Raw genomic sequence first — 15,163 nt, forward strand, 5'->3', positions numbered from 1 at the left:
TCTGCCGCTCCCCTCTGCTCTGTGGACTGGGGCTGGGGACCCTGTTCTATGGGATGTTGGTCTCCTCCTGTGCTGGGCTCCTTGCGGAGGGCTCCCCTCCCTCTCCCAGTGCCACCTGAGCCCCCTGTCCAACTCCCACCTCTGCTTTGTGACTGTTCCTCAGCCCCACCTTTGTACCCCAGAGGGCTTTTTATGTTTACAGCAAAAGAGGAGGTTCAGTAAAGAAAGCTGAGTATAACTGGGGGTGGGAGAGGAGAGGATTAATTACCACAGGGATGTTTTCTTGGAGTTTTAATGAGACTACCTTTCCCTTACTCCCCCCCTCTCTTTTGTTTTTCCTTTTTTCTTTTCTCCCAGCTGAGAACATCCACTTAGTATGTCTTTTCGAATCCTGGAACATTAGGTTTTAACATTCTGCACCCAGCATCTCAGTGTAATAAATAAATCAATAAGCTGATTGCCTGCAGAAGTTTGATTGCTGAGTGTGCAGGGGTACCTTTTGTTCTTCAGCAAACAATCATTTCACACTAGGGAACAGAGATGAATGTGGGTATAGAGCTTGTCCTGGCCTCTGATGCGTAGCCCTGACCCAGGAAGTCATGATTCCAGCAATGTGTGTGGTTCACAGGCAGCTGCCAAATGCTCTGTGTCCTTCCCTTTGACAGCTTTGCATGTCATAAATACGTTTCTCATTTGCCAGAATAGTCCTGGGTTTGTTTTGAATCTGACAGGTCCTCCGACACCTCTTTCTTAAATCTCACTAACAGATTATTTATACCAAAAAAGGCTGACTTGACAGGAAGAAAGTATGATTTTCAGTTGGGGCTGAAAATCAGATGCAAGTTATGACAACACTGAGACTTCCTGGACCCTACAGATTAATCGTGACTATCTCACCGTGAAATACTTGGCGTGGTAGGAACTAGTCTCCATTTATTGTTGCTGTCAAAACCTTTGATTGGAAAACTCTTCACAATGGGAATATTGTCATTTCTAAAGATGTGTGATTTATTTCCTGCTATGTTTAAAACACAATATGGTTGCTCTTTGTGGTAACAATAGATATGCCCCTGAAGAGTTGTTTATAAACTGAATTTTTACAAATAAACTCACGTCAAATATACATGAGGGGGCTATTATTTTACTTTATGGGTTCTTTTATAATTAGAAAGACTACTCCTAATTCATTTGAGGTATATAATGTTCACATATTGGGTTTTGCTTAAATGAAGTAATATTTTTTTCTGATTACAAAATATTATACTTTGAGTAGAAGTATAAACAAGGAAAATCGTGATTTGTGAATCCACTTCCCAATCCCGAGATAACACTTAATATTTTGATATATTTCCTGTGATTATTTTTTATGTCTATTTTTATGACATGGGAGTATAATGACTATATTGCTAAATAACCCACATTTCTCCAGTTTGTTTCTTCAAAAATTTCCCCTCATATTTTTTCCATAGCTTTTTTTTTCCATTGCTTTTTAAATTGAAGTATAGTTGATATACAGTATTATAATATTACAGATATACAGTATAGTAACACAGTTTTTAACACAATTTATGTCCCATTTATAGTTATTATAAAGTATTGGATATTTAATAATAGCCACATTGTACAGTATAATCCTTGTAGCTTTTCTTAATAGTTTGTATCTTTTACTTCTCTACTTCTGTATTGCCCCTCCTGCTTCCCTCTGCTCATGCTGATACCTACTGTTTTGTTCTCTGTATGTATGAGTCAGCTTCTTTTTTGTTTCATTCACTAATTTGTTGAATTTTTTTAAGTTTCCATGTAAATAATATCATCCAGTATTCATTTTTCCTTTGATTTATTTCACATAGCATAATACCCTCAATCATGGCGTCTGGTCCCATCACTTCATGGGAAATAGATGGGGAAACAGTGGAAACAGTGTCAGACTTTATTTTTGGGGGGCTCCAAAATCACTGCAGATGGTGATTGCAGCCGTGAAATTAAAAGTTGCTTACTCCTTGGAAGGAAAGTTATGACCAACCTAGATAGCATATTAAAAAGCTGAGACATTACTTTGCCAACAAAGGTCCATCTAGTCAAGGCTATGGTTTTTCCTGTGGTCATGTATGGATGTGAGAGTTGGACTGTGAAGAAAGCTGAGCGCCGAAGGATTGATGCTTTTGAACTGTGATGTTGGAGAAGACTCTTGAGAGTCCCTTGGACTGCAAGGAGATCCAACCAGTCCATTCTGAAGGAGATCAGTCCTGGGTGTTCATTGGAAGGACTGATGTTGAGGCTGAAACTCCAGTACTTTGGCCACCTCATGCGAAGAGTTGACTCATTGGAAAAGACCCTGATGCTGGGAGGGATTGGGGGCAGGAGGAGAAGAGGACGACAGAGGATGAGATGGCTGGATGGCATCACTGACTCGATGCACATGAGTTTGGGTGAACTCCGGGAATTGGTGATGGACAGGGAGGCCTGGCGTGCTGTGATTCATGGGGTCGCAAAGAGTCGGACACAACTGAGCGACTGAACTGAACTGAATACCCTCAAAGTCCATCCATATTGCTACAGACGGCAACACTTAATTCTTTTTTTGGCTGAGTACTGTTCCGTGTTGTGTGTGTACCTATACGTATTCATACACCACATCTTCTTTATCCATTCATCTGTTGATGGAAGCTTAAGCTGCTTAGATGAAGTAATCTTAATAAGAATCAGGCAGGGTTACCAATGATCTATTCTCAATAGTTCTGACTTAAACCACTAAGTAATTTCTTATGGGCCCTTCGGCCTAGAGCTCCGTGATTCTGTGTGTTCTGGTTATCTATTTCTGCTGACCAAACCACTCCCAAATTTAGTGGCTTAAAAAATTAATTGTTTCTCATGATTATGTGGGTTGGTTGGCTCAGTTGCTGGTTCTCCCTTCAACTTCCCACACGTGGTTCAGTCCAGTGCTGACTGTGGCTGAAGTCATTTGAAGGCTTGTCTGAGCTGGAGGACCAAGATGGCTTGCTTACGAGACTAGTGGAGCCTGGCTGTCAGCTGGACCGTTAGAGCGCTTCTGTGTGACCTCCTGTGTGGTTTGTTCTTCTCAAAACATGGTGGTTGGGTCTAAGAGGGAGGATCCTGAGATGTCAGTGTTCCAAGAAACCCAGGCAGAAGCTACAAGGCTTCTTATGACCCTGCCTGAAAATCCCAGAACATCGCTTCTGCCACATTCTGTTGGCCAAGGCAAGGGATTAAAGTGAGTTCTGGTTTAAGGAAAGGGAATTAGGCTTTACCTCTTGACATAGAATGAGACCTCCACTGGCTTGGGCGGTAAAGAATCTGCCCACAGTGTGGGAGACCTGGATTTGATCCCTGGGTTTGGAAGATCCCCTGGAGAAGGGAATGGCAAACCATTCCAGTATTCTTGTCTAGAGGATCCCCATGGAGCCTGGTGGGCTCCATGGTGTCTCAAAAGTGTTGGAGACAACTGGGTGACTGACACTTTCACTTTTATTGACATAAGTTGCAATATGAGAGTAGGGTCTGTGTTTTGACTATCTGTCACACTGCGTGTCAGAAAAAGAGCATTGTCTAGGGGAACAGGAATACATAATTATGAAAGGCATGAGAGGCATGACAGAGCAGTAGAGAGGAGTTATAGAATGCTCCATATGTATGAATGAATTGTCCAGCCTTGTCGATGAGGACTCCATGCATGCTAGGGAGCACACACTGAATGAACCCCTCTCCATGGAGGCCTGGTGGTACCCCACAGAGAGAGACATTCCCATCGGATGGCTCCTGCTTTGCATTACCACACTCATATTACAGATGGCTGAAAAAACACCTGGTAAGGGGTTAAATAGCATAGGCACATATCTGCCTAAGAGCTACCCAACCTTGTATCCTACTCGTATGAGTCGATGAAGCTATGTTCACAAATTAAAGCTGCACTTTATTTCATAAACACAGTGTGTGAAATAACGTGTCCAGCACATTTGCTTCTCAGCTCATGTCGTGGAGGTGCTTGGAGAGGCTGTACCCGTGGAGTACCTTATGTGCTTAGGGTGGACACTTTCTGGTGTTTGAGAAAAGGTCAACTTCTGTTCAGATGCTTAAAGCCCTAATTGCGTCCTTTTGCATGAATTAGGAAAACAGCTGCCCCGTAAAGCACACTGAGTCGCAGGTGCCTGGGTTCCAGCTGTAGAGTGTGGCTGATCTGAATGCATGGGCTGACAGCTCCCTCAAGGGTTGTTAGATTGGTTTTCACCCTGGTTGCATTGTTTCCTTCCTTCCCAAACACCTCTCTCTGGCTCCCTGGAGATTCAGATTTGTGTTTATCTGTGCTGAAAATTTAAAGGCAAGAGAAACAATGTTTCAAGCTATTTGTTATATAACCAGAGGCTGTGCCAGGAATGAATTAAGCTCTGCATTAGACATATGTTAAAACCTCAATCTCTGGGAAAGGTTGGAAGAATATCCCTAGGCAAGAAGAGATTGATAGAAGTTTGAACCAGAATACCACTATGTGGGATGAGTACTCTGTTGACTTGTTAAATGGATACGGAAGCAACCTAGATGTCCATCAGCAGATGAATGGATAAGAAAGCTGTGGTACATATACACAATGGAGTATCACTCAGCCATTAAAAAGAATACATTTGAATCAGTTCTAATGAGGTGGATGAAACTGGAGCCTATTATACAGAGTGAAGTAAGCCAGAAAGAAAAACACCAATACAGTATCAGTTCAGTTCAGTTCAGTTCAGTCGCGTCTGACTCTTTGCGACCCCATGAATCACAGCATGCCAGGCCTCCCTGTCCATCACCAACTCCCAGAGTTCACTCAGACTCACGTCCATCAAGTCAGCGATGCCATCCAGCCATCTCATCCTCTGTCATCTTCTTCTCCTCTTGCCCCCAATCCCTCCCAGCATCAGAGTCTTTTCCAATGAGTCAACTCTTTGCATGAGGTGGCCAAAGTACTGGAGTTTCAGCTTCAAAATCATTCCCTCCAAAGAAATCCCAGGGCTGATCTCCTTCAGAATGGACTGGTTGGGTCTCCTTGTAGTCCAAGGGACTCTCAAGAGTCTTCTCCAACACCACAGTTCAAAAGCATCCATTCTTCGGCGCTCAGCCTTCTTCACAGTCCAACTCTCACATCCATACATGACCACTGGAAAAACCATAGCCTTGACTAGACGGACCTTTGTTGGCAAAGTAATGTCTCTGCTTTTGAATATTCTATCTAGGTTGGTCATAACTTTCCTTCCAAGGAGCAAGCGTCTTTTAACTTCATGGCTGCAGTCACCATCTGCAGTAATTTTGGAGCCCCAAAAATAAAGTCTGACACTGTTTCCAGTATACTAACGCATATATATGGAATTTTGAAAGATGGTAACGATAACCCTGTATGTGAGATAGCAAAAGAGACACAGATGTACAGAACAGTTTTTTGGACTCTGTGAGAGAGGGAGAGGGTGGGATGATTTGGGGGAATGTCATGGAAACATGTATAATATCATATAAGAAATGAATCGCCAGTCCAGGTTTGATACAGGATGCTTGGGGCTGGTGCACTGGGATGACCCGGAGGGATGATACGGGGAGGGAGGTGGGAGGGGGGTTCAGGATGGGGAACACGTGTACACCCGTGGCAGATTCATGTTGATGTGTGGTGGAACCAATACAATATTGTAAAGTAATTAGCCTCCAATTAAAGTAAATAAATTTAAATTTAAAAAAAAAAACAAAAAATTAAATATAGTCCTGTGGAATGCTAGGCATAAGAGGATCCTCAAGATGCCGCTTATATAGGGCCCATATTTTTATACCACCAGGAGGGCATCTGGCAAGGTGAGGGCCATGGAAGGAGGGATGGGGGAGAGAGAGAGAGTGAGGATGAGGCACCGCGCATATAAACCTCAGGGTGGTGGACAGAGTTTGGAGGAAGAGGAGCTTCACTCTTGCCTGATTTCGTCCACATAGGTCATGCTAATCAGGGGAGACACCTCCTGTTTTTCAGCTCCTGATGAAGAGTCCACACCCTCCGCCCTGCAGCCGAGGGTGTGCCTCTCAGTCACACTAATGTAGACCTACAGTTTACCTTCCCTCTCTTTTGCCAGCAGACATTGTGAGAACTCCTACTGTGTTGCCAGATACTGTGTTAGTGGAGGGATGGGACACAGGAGAGCTCACGCTGGGAGACAGGCAAGTAACATCATTACAGATTATGGTCAGTGTTTTGGAAAACCAGGGTTGACAAAGAATAACATGCGGTTCCAGTTTCATGTAGGATGTTCGGGAGGTCACAAGTGATCCCGAAGTTATTGGTTGAACTTTGACATATATCCTGTGGTATTTTTAGTTTTCTGAAGTTGCGTGTCATTAAGGTCCAAATTAAAACCAGTCTGGCCTTTTCTGAGCCCAAGCCTTAGAATGCCGAATGCACAGCAGTCCTGGGAGACGGTGGAAAGCTGGCGCCGACGGCCAGACTCCTCTGGCGGGCACTTTGCTCATCGCCGCCTTCTCTCCTCAGGGAAAGGAGACGTGTTTGGAGATGTGTTCTGGAAGGAAGCCACCCTTGCCCAGTCCTGTGCCAATGTGAGGGCCTTGACCTACTGTGACCTCCATGTGATCAAGCGGGACGCCCTGCAGAAAGTGCTGGAATTCTACACAGCCTTCTCCCACTCCTTCTCCCGGAACCTCATTCTCACCTACAACTTGAGGAAGCGGGTGAGTGTGCAGTTTCCGTCTCTTTTCTACCAAGAGCAGTCTCTGTGCTCTTAGGATAACCATGTGGGCTGAGGAAGTCCTTTCGCTGTTTATTTAAATGGAGTAGCTTACTCTCTAGAGGTTCTGCTTGTTGCTTGCTCTTTGGAGCTTTTGCTATAAAATGAGAGAGAAAAGGACGTTACTTGATTAAAAGATGGATTGATTTTGGTGCAGAAGCGTTTGCTTCTGAGTGTGTCTGTGGGCTTTTCCTCAGTAAAATCCTCACCTTCTAGCATTTTGAAAAGATGAGTTTTAAAAAAAAAATGAGGTTGTTAGTCAATAAAATGGTTGAGTGGGATCACTTAATTAATGTCAACTTAATTCTCCCTGCTGATTAGAGCACACTAAATGGTGTGAGGCTGTTAGCCAGCTGGTAATAGTATTTTTTTTTAAAAAAAAGATAGGAAAGTGAGTCAGTTGAGTCCAGAAAATAAGAGATGGGATTTGATTCTCTGGAGATTATTTTATATACAGATGTCAGTTTAACTGACTGAGAGATGATTTGTGGTTTTAAGAACCAGAAGATCTCTCATCTGAACTTGTTACTTTCACCCTCAAATCATCAGAATTGCTCCATCTGTCTCTGCAAGGATTAGACAATGTGTCTTGTACTTGGGTTTTCATGACCGATGTTCTTGCATTTCATTTATCTCCTTCGGTCAAGCAGGTAGCTCTCCACCTATAGACTTCATACAGGAGGACTGTCTTAGGAATCTTTCCAGAAATGACCTCGTGATCTCCCCCCACCCCTCAAACTGCTCCTCTTCTCATGGTCCCTGTCTCTATTGTCTGTGTCGCCCTGGGGCTCCAGGTTGGAAAACGCTGCCATCGTCCTCGATGCTTCTTCCCTGCCTCCCATGCCTCCGTTTACTCATCACATCCCGTTGCTTCTACCTGTACCCTCAAACCTCAGTCCACACTGCTCTCCTCCCCAGGAATTTCCCTGAGCTCTTGGACCACAGCACCCCTGATACAGCATCTCCTCCATCCTGGACCAAGCAGTAACACACTCACGCCTTGTGCGTCTCCTCAATGCAGTGCTTCCTCCTTGGCCACTCATGTGACCATTGGGATGACGTCATTCCCCTCTGTAAAGACTTTCTGCCCCACTCTAACCACAGCATGATGTCCGCTCACTCCCGCACGGTTTATGTGGCTTTCCACATCTGGCCCAAACCTAACCCCTAAGCCCCAACCCCAGTCATTCTTCCCGCACCCACCACTCTCACCAGAAAAATGACCCATATGGTTCTGTAAACACGCCGCACCCCTTCAGAGCACCATGTCTCTGCATGGGCTTCCTGGCCTGGAATTCTTTTCTCTCAAACCCTTCAGTTCAGTCATACAGTTGTGTCCAACTCTTTGCAACCCCATGGACTGCAGCACGCCAGGCTTCCCTCCATCACCAACTCCCAGAGCTTGCTCAAATTCATGTCCATTGAGTTGGTGATGCCATCCGACCATCTCATCCTCTGTCATCCCCTTCTCCTCCTGCCCTCAATCTTTCCCAGCATCAGAGTCTTTCTCAGCACCAGAGTCAGTTCTTCGCATCAGGTGGCCAAACTATTGGAGTTTCAGCTTCAGCATCAGTCCTTCCAATGAATATTCAGGATTGATTTCCTTTAGGATGGACTGGTTGCATCTCCTTGCAGTCCAAGGGACTCTCCAGAGTCTTCTCCAACACCACAGTTCAAAAGCATCAATTCTTTGGCACTCGGCTTTCTTTATAGTCCAACTCTCACATCCATACATGACCACAGAAAAAACCATAGCTATCACTAGATGGACCTTTGTCAGCAAAGTAATGTCTCTGCTTTTTAATGCTCATATCTTAAGGGTATGCTGAAATATTTATTTGTTCATAAATCCCATACATGCCAACTGAACTAGACTAGATGTATAAAACTGAATTAACACTCAGCTCCCTAGCTTCATGAAAAGAAAAGGAAAAAAAAAAAAAGTGAAGTCGTTCAGTCATACTTGACTCTCTGCGACCCCATGGACTGTAGCCTGCCAGCCTCCTCTGTCCATGGGATTTTCCAGGCGAGCACACTGGAGTAGGTTGCCATTAGCTTCAGGAACCTCAAGTCTAATGGAGAAGATGCACACAGGAGGGATAAATGCGATACATGATGCTAAGTACCCTGAATGTGATTTGTACAACGTGTTATGAGCTCATAAAGGAGGAAGGCAGCTAAAGGAGTCAGAGAGAAAGTATTGGGGGTGGGTGATGAGACCTGAACTGAGTCTTAAAGGATCAGTTTGCTAAACAAAGGGAAGTTTGAGTCAAGGCACAAGAAAGGAAACAGCCTTTTGCCTTCCAGGTTTTTTGTACAAAGTTCCAAACACTTGTCACTGGGCTATCGCACCAATGTGCTTCCACTTGTTTTAAATTCCTTGACTTGCATTGCCCTGTGAGTCTCTGCTCAGAGATCTGGGAGGGCAGGGGCTTGGTATCCCAGTGCCTAATCTAGAACGGGGAATTTAAAAAACATCTGGGGATGGCATGGAGAAAGAGATGGGAGCTCTGGGTCTCAGCATCTACATCATAAAATGTGAGGCTGTGGCTAAGATGATTGATGATTTTTATGGCCCTGTGATTGGAAAACTGGTCATTTAAATTCCAATGGGGAATGGGCAGTGGGGGAGAAATGTGCATTCACAGTTCCTCCTTGTTTATCTGCGAACATGGAATGCCTGCTGCTGATACTTTTAGCTAAGTGGATTCTCTTAAAGTCTGTTATTTGATTGATTCCTTCTTTTATGAAAGCAAGTTGATTATAATCAGCTTTCAGTGTTGCTGGTAATATAGGATGGAAAAAATGTACAGTTTGGGTTATTTGGAGGACTAATCATCTTGGAATAATTGTGGATCAAATAAATCTATCTTAGAAAAACAAGGACGGCAACCAAAACAACAGCATGTCAGTGGTCAGATTGTTTTTGTAAGTGCAGAATGATAGACAGCTCTGCAGAAGAGGAGGCTCAGGGGGCCGTGTTTCTGAAAGGCTGTTTGGAGAAGAAGTTGGCATGGTCTGTATGGCCACGGGGCACAGAGGAAGAACCAAAGCTGTAGACAGTATGAGCGAGACCTCGGAGAAGATCAGAGCTGCTCAATGAAAGCAGTAGGTATCCGGTTTCTTGTCCTGAAGGTGTTTAGGCATCCTCTGGAGACCCCCTCAGAAACACTGTGGAAGAGACTTAGTCATCCGATGGAGAGTCAGATCAGTTGACCTTCAAATATCCTTCCAATCTCAAATGCCTATAAATCTGGTATGGATCTGAGAGAATTTTAGTGAGTTCTTTTCTATAAAGAGATAGCCATTCTTTTTCTTGGAAAAAAAAAAAAAAGAGGCTTGTCGTTTTGGTATATCCATTGTAGTCTCTCATTGTGTCCTTCTGAGAATTAATTCCTAGTTACATAGGGCATAGAAGATGAGAACATTACATGCATGAATCATTCTTGTAGCTATTTTTTTTCTGGCCAAGTGAAGTGTATACTTGTGGCTGTTTCTATCTTGGCAAAATCGAGTGTGTTATTCTGCAAAGATGCCTGAGAACACGGTGCCTTTGACATGGGTTTGGGGAGTTGTTTGGTCTTGTGGACGCCCTCCAGCGCACGGCAAGAACTCTATCCAGTCTCTCCTCCATTTCCCCACCACCCTCATTTCACAAATGTGACATTGTATAGAAAGTTCACAGAGCTGGATGAATAAGGGAAGAACTGGAGCCAGAAACGACTCACTGGCCAGGTTTCTCTCTGCCTCTCACAGCTTCATGGCTGACCCTGGCCTCTGTATCCCAAGCCTCACCCTCTCACCCCTGAGTCCATGTGTATGAGCACCCTCAGCCTTTGGCACTGCTCTTGGGATCCAACTCAGGAAGGGGTCATAGGCAGTGATGAAGGGGGCAGAACCTGAAGGCCAGTCCAGCGTTTTGTTGACCTTGGGTTTTCCTTGTCTGTGGGCTCTGAGCCCAGTGAGACCTCAGTCTGCTTCTTGCTGTGCCACTTTGTGCTTCTGAAAGCCCTAAATGCTGCCTTCCCCGTCTGTAAAATGGGGCTTATGGAAAGGTCTCCTTGTAGGATTATTGTGAGGATTAAGTAAGATAATACTGCAAAGCTCTCACACACGGAGTTTGGAACATAGTACATACTCAATTAAGTTGTGAGTTACTATTATTTGTTGTGTCCACTGGACACTCTTCTTTCTTGTTTTATGCTTCTGCCTTTGCGTGTAGAGGGTACTCATTCTCCAGAACATCAGGGCACTCTCTCTGCAGCATGTTCTGTGGGGTGGATGTTACCCCCGGGATCTCTGCGCCTCTTGCAGCCGAGGGGCCAGCTGCTCTGGCCTCCTTGTCCCTTTGCTTTGGTCACTGGTGGGGTTGGCCCTCACCCAGTCTTTTGGCCAGTTCCATTCGTGGAGGGAAAGCTGAAGTTGTTCTGACCTGTTGAGTCAGTCACCAGGGCATCTGTGTCTTGTCAAGAGGAAAGCACAGCTTCCTCCTTTCTTCTGAGGGAGGTGGCATATTGTCGTCCACGATAAAAAGGGGATAAAAGGTCCCCATCCCAGACCCTTGGCTTTCTAGGGTATCAGGCTCTCCGGACATTTTCCTACCGGCAGCTGGAGCTTTGCACACTATTAATAGTAACATTGTTACCAACTCCAGTTAGTCACAGTGTCAGTATATGTTTTATGTCAGCTTATTAAATCTTCAGAACAGCCTTCATATCCCAGTACCAACACCACTTCTCAAGGGAATAGACTAGGACCCCATGGAGAACAGAATCACGTTTCCAAGGTCACCTGGCTTGTAAGCGGCAGATTGCAAACTATGCACGTGCCCTGCTCCCTGGTAAGCAGCTCACATCCTGTGGTGGGGCCCTGGTTACGTGTGGCGCTCAGCTTTTCCACATGAGCATTCTCCTGTGGCCTCTGCTTTCTCTCAATCTGTTGACTTTTCAGAGGTGGCACACTTCAGTTCAGTCACTCAGTTGTGTCCGACTCTTTGTGACCCCATGAATCGCAGCACGCCAGGCCTCCCTGTCCATCACCAACTCCCGGAGTTCACTCAGACTCACGTCCATCGAGTCAGTGATGCCATCCAGCCATCTCATCCTCTGTCGTCCCCTTCTCCTCCTGCCTCCAATCCCTCCCAGCATCAGAGTCTTTTCCAATGAGTCAACTCTTCGCATGAGGTGGCCAAAGTACTGGAGTTTCAGCTTTAGCATCATTCCTTCCAAAGAAATCCCAGAGCTGATCTCCTTCAGAATGGACTGGTTGGATCTCCTTGCAGTCCAAGGGACTCTCAAGAGTCTTCTCCAACACCACAGTTCAAAAGCATCAATTCTTCGGCGCTCAGCCTTCTTCACAGTCCAACTCTCACATCCATACATGACCACAGGAAAAACCATAGCCTTGACTAGATGGACCTTTGTTGGCAAAGTAAAGTCTCTGCTTTTGAATATGCTATCTAGGTTGGTCATAACTTTCCTTCAGAGGTGGCACAGTTTGTCTCCGCTGCTGCTAAGTGGCTTCAGTCGTGTCCGACTCTGTGTGACCCCATAGACGGCAGCCCACCAGGTTCCCCCATCCCTGGGATTCTCCAGGCAAGAACACTGGAGTGGGTTGCCATTTCCTTCTCCAATGCATGAAAGGGAAAAGTGAAAGGGAAGTCGCTCAGTCGTGTCCGACTCTTCGTGACCCCATGGTCTGCAGCCTACCAGGCTCCTCCATCCACGGGATTTTCCAAGCAAGAGTACTGGAGTGGGGTGCCATTGCCTTCTCCCAGTTTGTCTCTGAAACACCTCTCATGGCCTTTGTTGTTCTCTAGCACACTCCAAAAATTGTACAGTAAATCACAGTCATATCTCAGGTTGTGAAACTTGAGAAGGTTTCCCCCCAAAGTGACAACCACGCCGTTGCTGGGTGTGCCAGGGAGGCATGGACCAGCAGGTCAGCCTGGCCAGTGTTAGTAACTAAGAAGAGTTAAGGACCTGGGTTTGAACCCTGGTGTGACTCCTGACTAGCTGTGTGCCCTTGTGCAAGTTACTAAAATAGCCTAAGCCTCAGTTTTCTCATCTGTAAAAAGGGTCTAATAGAATTCCCTCCTAACTAGGTTTAATGGGAAGATCACATACATTAAAACAAAACACACACAGTTGACACCTGTAGGAACTACTCACTATAACCTTCTCTTCCCCACCACCCATTCTCTCCCTCCACCTTCAGTCTGAGAAGTTCTGCAGAGCAAAGGAGAGAAGTTCTGGGTTCACCCTTTGCCCCACTCTTTATAACCAGACCCCTTCTTGAGTCGATGTTTCACCTGGGCTCTACTCTCCTTGTGACCGGAGGGGAGCTCTCACCTCCCAGGAGCTAGGAGATCGGTCCTCCTGCTCATTGTTGGACAGTAGTAGAAATGGACCACAAGTAACTGACATATGCAGACAAGCAGTTGGGTAATTAACAGCCATCAGCGCATGGGATAATTGGCATGTAGGTTATTAGTAGGGTGGTGCTCATGTTCTGTGTGGGAGGCTTTATTTTTAAAGCCAAGATTGTTGTGCTTTTGAGTATGTTTTGCATCATGTTTGCATATAGTAATTTGTTCCAGGATAGATTTTTTTTTTCCCTTGGCTTGATAAGGTCTCAACCTAGTGAGTTTGGGAGGGACCTAGGACAATAGTTACTGGTGGTTTCAAAGCAGGAGCCTCCTAACGCCTGTTTTCTAAAACGGAGGTTGCCATAGTGAATTGTGATGAATACTATAAGTACATTTCTAGCCCACTTTAACCAAAGGGCATTTTATTAATATTCTGGAGAAGAGGAGATCAAAGCTTGGAGGCTTGAAGAGAGCTTTGGCTGTAGCTGGCATTGGAAAGCCTTGCAGTTTCCTCCCCAAACAATTTCTCATGGAAGGTTGGTAAGAGGCGAAGACAGACTGCAGAGCCAGGTGCTTGGAAATACATCCCCTTCCTCACTGCATCACTAGGTTTTTAAAATGATCTCTACACAGCCCGTATTTTCCTTGTCATTCTTCCACAGTGAGGGCTTCTGTGGAATGAAAATCATCTATTAAACTGTCAAGCTATAAAGATCATTTTAAAATCGGGGTGTTGAAATTAAGGGTGGGGAGGGAAAGAGATGGGTGTGAGTGATAAGACCATAATTCTTTCAGGACAACAAAATATAAATCAAAATCAAGTCCCTTTTCTCTTCAAGAGGATCAGGAGTGATGTTTAGGGACCTGTGAGGCCTTCTGTGGATTTTCCGGGATCCTCCCTAGTGCCCCACCCCCAAGCATATGATCACAAAGGTGAGAGATAATGACAGGACCCCATGCTTCATTATGTATAAATCTGCAGCCATTTCCAAGGACGCAATAAAGTTCTGGAAGAAGTATGAGGTTTAAAGCTAGAGCCTCATACCTGGACTCAGCCACTTGTTAGCTGGGAAGGCGGGAGCAGTGAGGGAGGAATTTGAGTAAGTACAGCTATTCTTCTTCTGTGGGTTCATCCTGTCTGCCCCACAGGGTGGCTGTGGCAGGATGGTCAGGTGGAAGGCACAGGCCCTTACAGGTGGTAGGTACACAGGTGAATTCCCTCCCATTATCTGTAGGCATGAGGGCTGCAGAGCAAAGGAGAGCAGTGGCTGTAATAGTTTCGCTCATTTGAAAAGACCCTGATGCTGGGAAAGATTGAGGGCAGGAGGAGAAGGGGACGACAGAGGATGAGATGGTTGGATGGCATCACCGACTCAGTGGACATGGATTTGGGTGAACTCCAGGAGTTGGTGATGGACAGGGAGGCCTGGCCTGCTGCGGTTCATGGGGCTGCAAAGAGCTGGACACGACTGAGCGACTGAACTGAACTGAACACTCATATGGGGGCAGTAAGTAGTGGTGGCTGAACATATAGACTCTAGAGTAAAAAGTTCTTTTCAAATCCTGACTCTGCTTTGTGACCCTGGGCCCGTTACCTAACTTCTCTGGATCCCAGTTCATTCACTGTTAACATAGAAGCAGTGATCATACCTTAGCAGGGTGCTTTGACCTGTTCTCAATGTTATGTGTTGCTATCATTATTGTTATTGGTGAGCTTAGCTTTTCTGGAAATGCAGGGATCCTATCAGGTGCTGAAAGTCTTAAAAGGGGAATAGGGGCTAAATTTGAACAGGTAGAAATCTCCCAGACAGATGATTCCAAGGTCTGTCCCTGGGCCCCTCAAGTTGTACCAGAGGACCAGGTGATTCGTCAGGGAGGTTTGGGAAAGAATGGTACTGCTGGACTCATCACAGATCCAATTTCCTCCCAGGACAGAATGGAGGGAGGAACTGGAAGAGCTCGGTGTGGGGGAGGTGGGGCTGGAGGGGCGTTGTAATTCATCTTAACCCTTATCAACATCATGTCAGTG

General features: G+C 45.4%; 1 protein-coding gene across 2 annotated transcripts in view; it reads left to right on the top strand.

Moving 5' to 3' along the window:
• KCNH1 (potassium voltage-gated channel subfamily H member 1) overlaps positions 1-15,163 on the top strand; it is a 448,093-nt gene that overhangs the window by 338,165 nt on the left and 94,765 nt on the right. For both annotated transcript variants that reach the window (XM_061383594.1, XM_061383597.1), the window contains exon 10: positions 6,515-6,711. In XM_061383594.1, coding sequence (XP_061239578.1) covers positions 6,515-6,711 — 197 coding nt within the window. The remainder of the gene's footprint in view (positions 1-6,514; positions 6,712-15,163) is intronic.

Source organism: Bos javanicus, chromosome 16 (assembly GCF_032452875.1).
Source record: "Bos javanicus breed banteng chromosome 16, ARS-OSU_banteng_1.0, whole genome shotgun sequence".
In the NCBI taxonomy this organism is placed as follows: Eukaryota; Metazoa; Chordata; class Mammalia; order Artiodactyla; family Bovidae; genus Bos; species Bos javanicus.